The following is a 15,002-nucleotide window of genomic DNA, read 5'->3' as shown; positions in this document are numbered from 1 at the left end:
CTATAAGTTAACCATATTCTTACAGTGGCTCTATTGTTTTGTAGCTTACTGTATTGCAATCACAGCTCCATGGTTTCCGACCCTTCCTGCATATTAGGGATAAAACAGGGATCCACCCAGTTCTTGTAAAACTGGTCTATGTTGGCAGACTTTGCTGTGTTAGTGTTAGTATGCGGTTTGTTCCTCACTAAACTCCTGCTGCTGTTTTTATCCATTTGTTTTTAACCAATTTAATTTCTCCTGTCGACACCCATTGTCCCATTTTTCCTTGTATCTCTGGTTTCGTCAGGGCAACCCAGACAACAGGATCTATTTCTCCAATAAGGTTCTGTGGTCTGAATAAAACCGCTGCTAAAATAGAAAGGCACTCCTTAAATCAAAATTTATTATACATCCCTCTGTATTTTCCCTTTCCATCTTCCTCTGCCTGTTATGTTTTCATCAGTCCTTCATCTCTCATCAGTCCTCCCCCTCACTGCCAGCTGGGAGTGTTTTGTGTGACAGCTAAACTGTAGGTGTGCCATGCAGGAGGGGTGGTAAACAGCGTCTGGTGACTGCTGATAAATGTAGCTCCACTTTGTTGGAGTCGTATGATGACCCAAATAGAAAGATGACCTATAGAGACTAATAAAGGGTGGAAGTGCCTCTGATGGGCGACAGTGGGGACAAGATGACAACACCCACTGATTCTGACATGGCTACACACTGAATTTTATATCACTGCAAGTTCTACCATGTGAATTTATTCCTTTCCTGAAGGGATTCCAAATTATTTGCGTTTTATGAAACTGGGCCAGGGAAATGTACACACTCCTGCTCAAAGTGAGGTATTTTTGTTGCAATGAGGAAATGAAAAATGACGATTTCTTCACCAACTATCTTCTTTTTCTCTCTTTCTGTCCTTCTCTTCCTCTGCAGCTTCTATCTTTTCCTGAGATAAACCTGTCAGCTCCCAGTTTTGTTAGTCCCTCTGCTACAATTACAGCCTACCAGACAGACAAAATCATGCAAAGTCATGCAGACATGCTGACATCTACAAGGGGGAACTCAGTCTGGAGGTCTGCAGAGAGTAGAAGGGTCAGTTCTCTTCCATTGACCTTGACATGTCCTATTTCTGCTGCTTAACCCAAACACCTGTTGACCAGAGGTCTCCATATAAATAAGGTCATTTGACCCTGCTAAGAGTCCAATAACTACTAATTCTTCCTCAGGGTAACCAGACAAGAAAATGCAATCATGGCCACAAAGCAAATTTCACAATGTTGCATAGCAACAAAACTTAATTTCAAGTAGCAAAAACAAACTAATTGAAAGCTTAAAATAAAACTCTGCAGTGCTGCAACTTTTTTAGGTTAGGGGATTTAGTGTTGATGCACAGAACAGCAACTCTAACTCATCAGTACAAAGGTCAGAGACACAGACAGTAAATAATAAAGCTAAACCTCAACTGTATATATACATAGGCAAATGTAAAAATGAGTGTGGAATGTTCTTTATTTGTCTGGAAGAGATTTTATATAGAATGATTTTGACATCACAGTATGGTTGTTTTACAGGTACAAGAAAAATCTCAAAAAAGACATCAGGTTGTGTGAATTCTGGTGTTATTTGTCTTTCTAAAATCAAGTTAAGGGGCAAATTTAGTGCGATTGACTATGTGGCAATGCAACGGGATGATGCTAAATGCCAAAACCTGGTGTAGTGACTCAATTATGTCAGTTATACAGCAGTAACTATCTAAAGTATTTTAACTTTAGTTCAGTATTTTACATCAGACCATGAGCTGCTGGTCAGATCAACCAAGTAAGGCTGTGCAGTGGCAGGAAATGGTCATTTCTCAAATGTTAAGTGGTCTTGTTTCAAAGAAATTCTTTCAAGCAACTGAAACGTACATTGTTCACACATTTGTTCTGCCTGGTGGGTCTTCCTTTCTCCCCATTTCACTTCACTGTTCACTGTTCACTGTTTCTCTTCTTCCTCTCCTCCCTCCGTCCCTTTATTTCATCCCAGTTTTCCCTGCACTCCTGTAACTCTCCCTCTGTTTCCCCAGAATGCCCCTATTTCCTACTCACTTTGACTTTTGAAATATTACCTCCACTGAAGCATTACTCACCCAACCTCCACAGCACCCCCACCTCCGTCCCACCCTCCTTAACTTCCCTCCTTCTTCCCTCGATATAAACTCAGCACCCAACAACAGTTGGCTCAGTGTGAAGAGCCTTACATATGGTAAAGGGGGGTGAAGAAAAGAGGCGAGAGCAGCTGGAAAACTCAGTGACAAACACACCTGATGTTAGCAGATACTTTTGTGGTATTTCTCACATTCAGAGCTTCATCATGCACGTGTTCAGGATCTGGCTGTGTGTGCTTGGCTTCATGGGTGCATCCTTGTGTGTGAATGAGATTGAATATGAAGGGAACTACGCAGACAACTATGACAACGAGATCTCTCAGGACCAGCAGGGGGGTGAGTTTTGTTTATTCATCCTTTTGTCTATTTTGTTCAATGTTTGTTTTAACAGATGGCTCATTGTGAAGATGTTGGACTCAGCTGCCATGTCTGATTTCAGTAAGCCAATAAAATCATTCTTGTGTGAATAAAATTCATCAACACACTGTTTTATTTGTTCAGTTTATTTAAGTAAGTGTATCCCACAAGAGTCTATTCCTGGCCCATTTTTATTCACTGCATACTTACAAAATAAGACCTCTGCTGGTCCTTATTGTAATACACATTTTTATGCAGATGATGTCATCTTTAGCTGTTATATTTGCATTTCACATTATTTATCTAAAAAGCTCAACTGGAGAAACTGCCTGCTAGTAAATATAATGTCAGGTCACAGGCCGTTTTAACTTTAGTGAGCAAAGAAGTGAGTTACAAAGTGTGTTTTGTGTATTTCATTGTATTGTGACCAGACAAAAGATGCTCAGGCTCATGCTTCAGTTTTGACTGTGAAATACATTACACAAAAATGACTTTGTAAATGTTGCAAAAGTACCAGTATTTTTAATATGTTATGCTTTAATACTTTATTGTACTGTAGGTACCCAGTCTTTAACTATTGTTCTTCCACTGTACCTACAAAAAGTCCCTATAAAAGCTTGTTAGTATTTTTAAGCTACACTGTAAAAAACAGTCTTATAAAGTTTTGCCAAATTGGATAAATTAAATAAATGTTAATATTTTTGTTTGGTTTATGTTAATGCTTATAACTGTTGTCTTTAGGGGAAGCTCCAACCACACCATGTCAGGCTGCAGATTTCTCCCGTTGGGACAAGCTTTTCATCGCTCTGGAGGACTCCCACATGAGGCAGAACATGCTGCTGGAGTCCCTGGAGAAGTGTTGTGGAGGAATGGTCTCTCTCAGGACACAAGTGGACAAGCTAGCTAAGGGGACAAGCCAGCAGTGTGTGCCCGGCCTGGAGTCAACATGCAGGGCACAAGCAGAGCAGGCGAGAGTCATTCTGCAGCAAGGTTTGGTGGAGCTCAGGAAGGAGGAAGCAGAGAGGGAGAGGAGCTTGAACGCTACCTTGCAGCAGCTCCTGCACAGTAGCCATGAGGGGAACGCCCGACTGAAACGGCTGGAGGAAGGTAGAGGACACATACTGGTGCCACTGGGAGCAGCAGACAGCGGGATGGGACACCAACCGACGCAGAGACCAGGTGGTTTAGGGGCAGCATTCGGCTCAAGTATGAAGCCATTCCCATCTGTCCTGAAAGAGCAGGAAGTGACTTCACCACTAGACATGGCCACAATGGAAAGGGCCCTGGTTTCCATAGCAACAGAGCTGCAGAAGGTTCACCTGCAGCTGAGCAGAGTGATAGAGCAGGCAGGAACACTGAGGAAGGCCAGGGGAGACACATGAACGATTCATGTGGGCAGAGAGATTGACTGAGAACACTCCAGCAATAATGATTTTGCACATATTCATTTTTAAATGTTATTTTTAAAGGGCCATTTTCTTAAAATATGTGAGCTTGTTTATTTCTGGTGGCAATTAAGTTAGGTGTACCATAAATGTTGTGGGTTTACTATAATGAATAAAAACTTATTAACATCCCAATCAGCCTCATGGAAAGATTTCCTCCCACACAGTAATCAAGTCATTTTCAGAGCCGCATACTTCATGTGATCATGCACATGCCTACACTTTCAATTGTCCAACACATTTGTTTTCTCCGTCTCCTGCACATACATGCCAGGTTTAACACCACCACCTTAGTGTTTGTGTAGCTGTGGTGAAGTCTAAAAATATCAACAACCGCAAGGCAGTGTATGAAAGATTTTGCTTGGAGTTTAATTCTGGGCAGGCCTCACTCCCTCTCTCATTAGCTGCTTTAAGAGTGTTGATGCTGAGAGGCCGCAACTTACGATTCTCCGACTGTTTATGACATATGAAACCCTGCCAGAACTGTAACACTGCCGCCCATCTCTCCCGCAGCCCCACACACGCACACACACACTCATTATTAGAAACAACATAATGGCTGGTGTTGACTGGAGGTACTTTCCATGTGTTTTACAGTTTTTGTGTCATGGTCGTCAGTTCTAAATCACCAATTCATTCATTTTCAAATCCTCTCTAATTTTGCTTTGTCAAAATTGGACAAATGAGAAAGCAGAAAGAAGGACAAAGAAAAAAATTAATTTGGGGACAGTACTTTTCTATTCCAGCATGACTGTGCCCCAGTGCACAAAGCAAAGCTCCATAAAGACATGGTTGGATGAGTTTGGTGTGGAAGAACTTGACTGGCCCACACGGAGTCCTGACCTCAACCCCATCCAACACCTTTGGGATGAACTGGAACAGAGGCACAGGCTCAGAAAGCCTTCATGTATCTCAATACTTTTGTCCATATAGCATACCTTAAGATTGTAATTAACTAAATGTTGGCAGTCACCTTCCACCATGATGCAAAATACAGCAACAAGAACATTTGAACCGTATGTGAGTTATGTGAGTATGTGAGTTTAATTATGCCAGCTCACTGACTTCACACAAGTATTTTCATTAATAAAAGGCTCATAACCAAGGCATGAATGCCTGTGTGTGTGTGTGTGCACCTTTCCGTATAAATTTGCAGCTGGGTGGAGGTTTACAGGCAAGACCTGAATTTTTTTGGCCTTTAAATGTCACAACTAATGCAGAGGAGCGTGAAGATGAAGTAACGAGGATAGTAGTTACATCTCCAGTCTGGACCGCCTACTGCAGGTTTCAGCATGGTGTCAAGCATGCAAGGAAAGCACGGGCACACATACACACTGGTCTGTTCAATGTGGCGGTGCGAAAAGTCTCCATCTGTGCAGTGTGTGTGTGTGTATTTTAGTGAATGAAAGATTTGTCGTATCATCCCAGTTTGTGGCTTCATTCATTTTTTTAAAAAACACAGAAAAAGACACAGAGGGAAAAAAGGAAAGCTGGTGACTATTGATGAGGAAAATAGAGGTGGAAAGACCCAGAAAAGAAGAGTGACAGTGCAAGTGTGTCTGACAGGTAGTTGTTAGACTAATGACTGTTCCCCACACGGAGAACAGTGTTTTTATCAGCCAGCTGGCCAGACAGAGCACAGTACCCAGCCACCATCAGCCTCGCTCTCTGCCCTGGCTTCTCTCTCTTTCATCTCCATTACATAAACTGCCATCACTCTCCTTCCTCTCCTTCTTATCTGTATGCCAATCCCATCATCTTCTCTCTCTCCACCACCCTTTCTCTTCCTCTGATTGTGTGTCTCACTCTTTTCTCTTTCCTCTTGTCTCCTGATTTTCTTGCCAGCAGCCAAATAGATGGCATCAATCCTTGGCTAACACTCAGCTGGCTGGTAAAAGTGACTTACGTTACACTTTTGCGAAATGTAGCCAATATATACGCACACACACACACACACACACACTCAGTCTTAAGGAGGCCAGACGCTGATTACAAGGGGCTTCAGGAATGTGTTGTGTCAGAGAGATTTTAATATCACATCACATCGTCACTGTAACAGACACCACGATATTACCACTATCCCAAAAACAAAGAGGACAATACAAAATAGATAAAGCTCCAATAAACATTTAGCAGTCTCTTATGTACACCACTGGGACCAATCTCATGACGGAGGGAGTGAGGGGAAGAGAAAGAGGAAGGTACAAAGAGGAGAGGCGAGATGACTATTTAATGGGCGAGTCCAAAATCTCTTCATACTCTTCCCTCTGACGGCGCCCTCCCCCACGAGAGGGTAGCAGCTTCATCGCCACCAGCCAACCAACACTCAGTATGACCATCACGTTCCCAACGACCTCCGGTGCAGTGGGAGCCAACGGCAGCACGGCCAGATGCAGCAGCATGGCAACAGGTACCTCCAGGCTCTGAGAGGCAGAGACCAGAGCCGGGTGGAGTCGGGTGAGGGCGTGCGTCATCCCCAGAAAGGCTGCTACCGAGCAGGCAACCACGCCTAGGACGAGGCCCCAGGCTGGAGCGCTCATAGGCCAGGACCAGCCCTCCTGGAGTAGAACCAAGGAGGCCGGGGCGAGCAGGCAGCCTGTCCAGCTTACAGTAAACAAAGCTGTGCCCACTCCCACCCTCTCCTTCAGGGAACGATACCCAACCAGCGCCAGAGCCATCCACAGCCCTGCAAGAGCTGAAAGAGACCAACCGAAGGCACCTCTCCAGAACGCAACCGGGTCAGTTGGGGCCTCTGAATTGCTCTCGTCTGCTGCGGGAAGCAAAACCAGCCCCAAACCGCACAGTCCTGCAGCTATGGTGATCCCATCAGCCAATCCCAGCCTCTCCTCCAGGAGCAGGAAGGCAAGTGTTGCTGACAGCGCCGTGGTCGCGAGGCGCCAGGTGGTTGTGCCATTTCCAGGAGAGACGAAGGTTAAGGAGGAGTAGGCGCAGCAGAGGGACAGAGAGTAGGCGATGCCATAACAGAACAGACGTAGACGATAGCCCTCTGGTCCAAAAGGGTTCTCCCCCCTGTGCAGTGGTATAGCCACAGAGAGCAGCTGGGCAATGGACCGAACCAACAGCAGGAACAGGGGGCCCAGGCTGAAGCGTTCAGAGGCCAGGCGGGTCAGAACAATCAAACAGCCGTGAGCCAGCGCTGCACCGACCAGCCCCACCCAGGTGAGCCGGGATGCAGACACAGACGCCTCCCCAAAACTGGCCAGCTGTTCCCCTACCCCTCTCCCAGACCCCTTTGCTCCCCTGGCTCCCCCCTCGCTCCCATCTTCTCCCCCAGCAGCCTGAGGTTTGTTGGTCATGTCCTTGTCTTTGGAGCCAAACAGAGCCAAAGGCCACCTCTTGCTCTCCGTCAGCTTTTTCCTGTCTGACGTCTCCTCCAGGAAGGAGCCAAAGTCCTCAAAAGAAGGAGCATCATCATAGCCTTCGTCCCCGGGCTGGGGGAAGTGTGTGTGTACCCCAGGCTGAGGGGAGTAGGGGGTGTGCGTGGCATATTTGGCTGTGACAGTGTGAGGGTGGATCTTTACTCTCTTCTTAGAGCTGCTCAGGAGGTGAGTGGACTCCATCTTAAAACTTCAACGAAGGCAGACACCTGCGAAGGAAAAGACAGGATGTTTTTAGAGCCACAAACATGATATATTTTAAACTCACTCAGGTCACAGATTCACTCTCCCTTCTCCCTCATGCAACCTCTCGCTGGGATGCAGCTTGCTATCTCATATATCTTTAATATCCCAGATAATAATAGCAGTGACTCACATCTTCTCACGAGCCCCCTGTGTTTGGCAGGAAATTTCCGTATGAGCCATCAGACATGACCAACATGACCTTCAAGGGGGATTAGAGATCGCTGGCAATGACAATTATGTAAGCAAGTGCCTCCTGTCTCATTTGTCTTCTGTCTATCTCTATGTATTTGTCTTAATCTCTTTCTTTCCCTACCCCTTCCTTACTCGACACATTCAAGCAGAAGAAATAAAAAAAAAAGTCACGTTCAAATCATTTCTTTTGTTTATCAGTCTGCAGCACATTAGAAATATCGGATTCAACAGAAATATTGTGCATGCCACGTCTCATCTAATCTCCGTAACATCCTTCTCAACCACATCTCCCTCCCGTCTTCCTTTCTTTTCTCTGTCTCTTTAACTTTTCCCTCCAAGGCTCCCCGGATGACTAACTTGGAACTGATGTAGTAATAGCTCTCCGCAGCACAACAATATGTTCATGCAGGTGCTGTACAGCATATACCCACTGCAGCGTTAGAGGTTGTAAAACTCTCAGCAGTGTGCTGGTTTCTTTGGCAATGGGGAATAATTCCATGTGCTGTAATGTTTATTCATGCAAAAGCATATGGAGAATAGTGCTGAGTTATTTCCCTGGACTTTCAACATATGACTCAACAGTAACTTTGCTTCCATTCTTGTCTTTATTGGATGAAAAAGAATCCTGTGCGTGGAAGTGTACAAGACTAATGTGTACACACTGACGTACACCGATGGTATTTATTCTCTGTAGATCTGCCTTCATCAAAAATATTGCATGAATAATATTTAAATAAGTAATTAAGTAACAAGACCGCGTGTCTACAGCAATGCTAGTGGCTCTTTTAACAGGTATCATTTTTACCATGTCCCCTAAATTTTGTGTCAATCCACCTGACAGCTGTTGAGAGATTTTAGACACAGTGATCAAAAAAAAAACAAAACAAAAACATGTTTTCCATTCCTGTAGAGCAGATATAAATCACAAGAATAGAGTAAAATACCCAAAAGTGTAGCTGATAAATACTAGTCATGAGCAACATGGATAAAAGCCTTGATTACAGTTTTAAAAAAATTACATGCAACATAAACAATCTCACCATCAAGAAATATTTACTGGAAAGTCAACCCTGAAATGGTTAATGGCTAAAAGAAGAGGACAGCGAGGTGTGTCTGAGTCTTATCCAATCAAGTTACTTCATGACCCAACCCTAACATTTACCACATATGTACGACATTAGTTCAGTTTCATTCCAGATTTTTTCATCAGTTTGATCTGACTGCAGCAAACCCTTTTGTCTGCTCGCTGCTGCTGTTTCTCACAGCCTTGGTGGTGCAGTCCTTTTGATTTGGTTGGGACAGAGGGAGTCAGAGAATTTGTGGCAAGCTGCGAGGCCTTTGCTCTCACTGGAGATGTATATTATTCCTATTAATCAGCCTGAACGGCCCTGTTGAAAATTACAACAGCTAGTAGGGTCATGGTGTGAGCGCTTTTCACAGCTGTGTGCTTCTTGCTGGTCCTAAAGAATTTTTAAGTTTAATACTATTCATTAATACTATTTATTTGACTTAACTTAATGACTTAAAAGTGAATTATTCTTCAGGCTGTTCAGCCACAGTTAATAACTTCGCAAATCACCGCAACCTGCCCTAAAATCATGATGCGTGAACCTGGACTGAATGAAACTGTGCCTTGATTTCATAACTTCTCAGCCCAAAAGAATGAAGCAAAAATAAATAAATAACTGCAGCAGTGTTGACATTTGAGAAGACGTAGTCATTTACTCTCACTGAAGGGTGGATACAAAGATAGAAACCTGATCTGCAGCTCTGTGAAACCACAAAGAGCAAGAAGGGATCAGGATGTTCCTGTCTGACTCTTCTCAGGCAGGAATATTTACTGTTCTGAATGATGCAGCCTTCCTCTGCAATGCTGCTGCCGCCGCCACCGCCGCTCTCCAAAGCTTGTTTCACACCTTACACAACCCTCGAGTGAGCTGCTACGATCCAAAGTGAGGCCAGCGGCAGATAAACCTTCGATTATTCGAATATGACAGAAGATGAAGTTGTACACTCTCCTCCTGGTGTAGCGATTCATATGCATCCTCTGCTATATTTCATTTAATAAACATCCTGTTAAGACTTACATACTTTCAAAAGCAACAATATCTTTGCTGTGGATTATTAATAGGCTGATAACTTCATGAATGGTACTCCTACTCTGTTGAGACTTGAAAGCCTGTAAGCATTATGCAGCTGTCATACCTTCTGCTCACAGTAAGACCGATTAGAGCTAATATAGTGCATAACATATTACTCTGAATGTAAATATGTACATAAAACTATATGTATATGAGTGTGTGTTTTCTGCTTAAGGGCTACTGCATGTTATTATGTAAATCTGTGTGTTTAAGTGAGTGGGTGTGTGTCTGTATGTGAACGGAGATGTTATTCTCAAGGTTATTTCGGTTCTACGCTGATGCGCCCCAGTGACGCCAGAGGGTTCACACACACACACACACACACACACACACACACACAGGGAAACAGAGGGGTAATAGGTCTGCTGCGTGTCTTCTAGTCTTAACACAACTACAGGGATGACGGTTCGATCAACGCCCCTGTTATACTGTGGGGCTTTTTTCTGCATCCGCCAAACAGCATGTGTGTGTGTGTGTGTGTGTGTGTGTGTGTGTGTGTGTGTGTATGAATGAGTGTGTGTGTTTGTGTGTGTGTATCATGTTGTAGGCTGCAATGACAGCCCGACCCGTGACCCTTGACGAATCCTTGAATGGAGAGAGGCGCGCGCTCTGCATGCGCCACAGATTGGCGCACGGCAGCTTCATCAATGAGCTCCGGCTCAATCGTCAGGCGGTTTCCCAATCAATGACCTGCTTCAGTTATTGTATAATGTGGTCCGATCGATAAGCGATCAGGTGGGTTATTTACACCCCACACTTAGTGTTAAAAATGCTTTATCCGCCTCAACTCACCTGCTTTCCTGCAAACCAGCGGAGCCCACTGGGGATGAACTTCACTCTCGGTCAGCCTCAGTCATTCACCAAGCATCTCCGACGCTCCATCACCTCTTCTTGGCCATTTGCTTTTCTTCTCTTGCCACCACCCTCTCTCTGTCCTGCGGCAAGTCTCCTCAAGGGCACCGCGACGCGCTTCAGCCCGACCAGAACCCGGCAGCTACGGTCACCTCACTTCACTCTGCGGGAGGAAAATGTGCGTTTTATGGCGACCTGCTGATGCCCGTCCATCCCTCTGAGCACTGGTACAGATGCTCGTCCTCAGCTTGGCCAACGAGCGAGACAGAGCGAGAGAGAGAGAGCGAGAGAGACACAGAGAGAGAGGAATGGAGGGAGGAGGAGGATGGGGAGGGCGACTAATCATAATGTCTGAGCATGCGTGACATCCGCTGAACACCCCTGATGATTGTATGTATCTGTCACCCCAGTGTGTGTGTGTGTGTGTGTGTGTGTGTGTGTGAGAGAGAGAGAGAGAGAGAGAGAGAGAGAGAGAGAGAGAGAGATGAGTGGAGCAATGCTTGTATCAGACAGTACCTGTCAAACACACAACACTGACACACAATACATCATGAATGTCCCTGACTTGAAACTTGTGTGTGTGTATGAGTTTGTTTGTTGTGAAGTGAGTTCTCTCTCTGTCTCTCTCTCTCTCTCTTATTCATTAAATTAAATTGGGACCTTTACAACACATCCTGTGTAATTACTTAATCTTTAGGCCCAAATTTGCAGAAGGGTCCCTGCCAAAACACAATAATACCTTTAGAATTTAAGATTGTGCTGTGCTCATATGGATGTAAGTAACACAATTTCAGTACTGTGCCTATCCCAGGGCAAGAGTCAGGAGTCAGGCTACACCCTGGACTGGTCGCTAGTCAATCTCAGGGCTAACACATAAGGACAGACAGACGCACTCACATACTCACAACGTAGAGTAGCCAACCTAATGTGCATGCTTTGAACACTGTGGGAGGAAGCCGGAGTACCCGGAGAAAACCCACGCAGGCACAGGGAAAGCACGCAACCTCCAGCTTAAATATCCATATACTTAATTACCAAAAGTGCCTGTCTACATTATTTTGTGTACTATTGTAGACAATAGCATGCTTCCAGTTCCAACTTTATGGCTGCAGCGGACGTGACTTGGCTGCTTGGAAGCCAGACGGTAGCCGTTTAAAGTGAAGTGTGGACTGGAAGCTGGAGAGGTGACAGTTCAGCTACTGGCCACAGCGTTGTGGAGCACCTGACTAAGGGGCCAACCCTCCTGACTCTGACATCTCTTCATACATTAAAGCATGGATATTGGCCCTGTTTATGTCACACTCTGTGTCAGGTGTGTGTGGTGTTGTTTTGTGATGTGATTACAGGAGTGGCAGTGCAGGTGTCAACCAGCAGCTGCTAGTCATCTCCAATCTTCTCTGCTTTAAATATCACACTTCAACTCCGTAACGCTGCCAGAATGAAGACTCTGTGACAAAATTAGCCATCTCCGCCTTCCGAATCTTTTTGCTTGCTTGTGTCTTTTTGCCAAAACTTGTCTCCCTGTGCACCTCAACTTTGGCTCTCCTCTGGATTGAAAGACTGCGCTGCCCAGTCTCAGGTTTGTTAATAAATTCTCCTTGCTCCAACTCCTCATCCTTGTGTTCTGCTTTTGGGTTCTCTTACTAGTCGTGAAAAAGTTGCATATGCTTGTGTATATTTGAGTCCTTGAATTTCCCTTAGATTAATTAATAATGTGTGCCTTTTTCCTTAGCAAATATTCTTTTTTCACTACTACAATGCCCCAAAACAAGGTCGATGAAGAACTGGGTTTGCCCTGTTTGGTGTGGAAGAATTTGTCTGGCCTGCAGAGAACCCCGACCTTAACCCCATCCAGTACCTTGTGGAATGTACTGGAACAATAAGCGAGCCAGCCATATTGACTAACTTCAGTGGCTGACCTTTCTAACAGTCTTGTGACTGAATGGGAGCAAACACCTGCTGGCAGGTTACAAAATCTTGCGGAAGACCTTCATATAAAAGATAATGCTGTTATAGCAGCATCTTAATTGATTTTGGAATAACATGTCAACTGTTATAGATGGTATATATTTGTGTATCTGTCCACATACCTTCAGCCATGTAATGTAGTGTAAGAATGTAATGGCATAAGTGGCAAGGATAGATTAAATTGCGTACAGTGACTTGCCTCTGTTTGACTGACAAATGCTGCATAATCTCACACACTTTGATCTTTTTTCAAGCTGACATTAATTGCTTTGACATTTTGCTACCATAACACTTGTGTGGTGTGCTTCATTTCAAGCAGTATTAACCTTTACCAAATACAGCTGGGCTCTGCGTGGTTAGGTCAGACCATTTTACAGTTTAATACGAAGCCTCAGGCTGCTGCTTCTCTGTCAGCACAGGAGACTGAATCCTCCACTGGGGACCACTGGAAGATACACAAGACTCATTTGCAAGATCAAATACAATTATGTACCAACTATTTGATGGGAAGAAAAGACATCTCTCTGTGTTCACCAACAGCACCACATATACTATATGGACAAAAGTATTGGGACATCTTGCCATTACACCAATATGGACTTTAACGACATTGTATTCTATGTCGTGCCCCCCTTTGCAGCTATGACAGCTTCCACTCTTCTGGGAAGGTTTTCCATAAGACTTTGGAGCGTTTCTGTGGGAATTTTTGCATTCATGCAGTAGAGCATTTGTGAGTTCAGGCACTGATGTTGGATGAAAAGTCCTGGCTCACAATCTCCATTCCAGTTCATTCTAAAGGTGTTGAATGGGTTTTAGGTCAGGACTCTGTTTGGACCAGCCAAGTTCTTCCACATCAAACTCATCCAACCATGTCTTTATGGAGCTTTGCTTTGTGCATTGGGGCACAGTCATGCTGGAATAGAAAAGGGCCTTCAACAAATTGTTGTCACAAAGTTGAAAGCATAGCATTGTCCAAAATGTCTTGGTATGCTGAAGCATTAAGATTTCCCTTCACTGGAAGTAAGAGGCCCAGAAACAGCCATATATCATACCTGAATTCAGTAATGAGGTTTGTCCCAATACTTCTATCTATATAATGGATTTGGATTATGGAAATATTACAACCACTAAACATCAGCACACTTGTGGGAACAAGGGTAACCAGTCTATGTGCTACATGATTTGTTTTTTCTCCATGTGTTGTCCAAATGAGTGCCATGGAGACAGGGCAGGTTTCCTTACCAACCAGTTACTGCTGATTTCACTAATTAGCTCTTTACTCTGTAATGAGGGTATGTCAACCTAGATATCACCTTCAACAGTGCCTTTGAACCTGCTTCTGTTATTAATAGATTTCCTGTGCTGCAGACTATTGACTACTGCTGCTCTTAGGCAACTTTAGCAGTAAACAGATGCCTAATTGCACATTATGCAGACATGGAGCAATATTAGCATTCATTTGGAGCCTTGTCTCTGGCCACCCAACAAATGTAAGTCAAATGTTTGGTTTGTAATAACTCCTTAAGGGAATTGTCTGGCTCATTAGCTGCTAAATGCTCCACAATGTTGAAATATTTTGTTTGTCTGCCGTTAAGTATTGAGCAGGTGGTGTAGTGTGGGATATTTTTTTTGTTTGTTTGTTTTTTTGGATAAATTCTGTGCTAAAACAAGGTTGGCAAGAGTGGTGAGACTGAACCTAGACCTGAACCCAAAGTTATGGGCCATAAAACCTAAACAACGAGCTAATGTTCAGATGCTAAAATGCTCAGTGGGGCTGAGGAGTCTGATGACAATTCTCTTGTCAATGCAGTTGACTCCTTCCAAACTAGGCATAGTCATTTGAGCCATTATTGATTTAAAAATATTGATGTACTATTGACTGAAGTGCAGCTTTAAGGTGGTTGAGCGTTTGCCATTTTTAAATCAGTTCCTTGTGATGGTTTTGTTGAACTACAGCTCCAAAACTTGGATTTTCTTGTCAAAAGAATGAGGTTTACTGCAACTCTATAAACGCTGAGATAATTTTTAATGTAAAATAAACGAAACCCCACATTTTAATGCCATTATCAAAGAGCAATGTTTAGCAAGCAACAGTATTTTTAAAATCTGGTTGAATATAACAATAATAGATTACACTTGGATGAATTAATTTTCAAACACTTTCAGGCTCAAATCGTCCTTGTGTCATCTCATTCAGCAAACAGGCGCGACTTTCTCTATAAAAATCACAAACAGTATTATGCAAATCAGGGACTTCAGACTCTAAACTTGT

At 43.9% G+C, this 15,002-nt stretch overlaps 2 protein-coding genes across 2 annotated transcripts; one reads left to right on the top strand and one right to left on the bottom strand.

Annotated features, from left to right (window-relative positions):
- The first annotated feature begins 2,080 nt into the window (after positions 1–2,080).
- On the top strand, positions 2,081–4,068 carry LOC124072031 (pentraxin-related protein PTX3-like). The gene is made up of 2 exons (XM_046413152.1): positions 2,081–2,467; positions 3,230–4,068. Exons 1-2 carry the CDS (start codon positions 2,227–2,229, stop codon positions 3,868–3,870), a joined length of 882 nt encoding a protein of 293 aa, XP_046269108.1. The 5' UTR covers positions 2,081–2,226; the 3' UTR covers positions 3,871–4,068.
- A 1,746-nt stretch (positions 4,069–5,814) lies between these two features.
- slc35g2a (solute carrier family 35 member G2a) lies at positions 5,815–11,096 on the bottom strand. Its single transcript, XM_046413978.1, has 2 exons — positions 10,703–11,096; positions 5,815–7,540 (listed from the first exon to the last, which is right to left on the bottom strand). Exon 2 carries the CDS (start codon positions 7,512–7,514, stop codon positions 6,159–6,161), a length of 1,356 nt encoding a protein of 451 aa, XP_046269934.1. The 5' UTR covers positions 7,515–7,540; positions 10,703–11,096; the 3' UTR covers positions 5,815–6,158.
- Positions 11,097–15,002: the final 3,906 nt, after the last annotated feature.

The sequence above is a fragment of the Scatophagus argus genome, chromosome 15 (assembly GCF_020382885.2).
Source record: "Scatophagus argus isolate fScaArg1 chromosome 15, fScaArg1.pri, whole genome shotgun sequence".
NCBI classification, from domain to species: Eukaryota; Metazoa; Chordata; class Actinopteri; family Scatophagidae; genus Scatophagus; species Scatophagus argus.
This window is presented reverse-complemented; position numbering and strand designations above follow the sequence as displayed.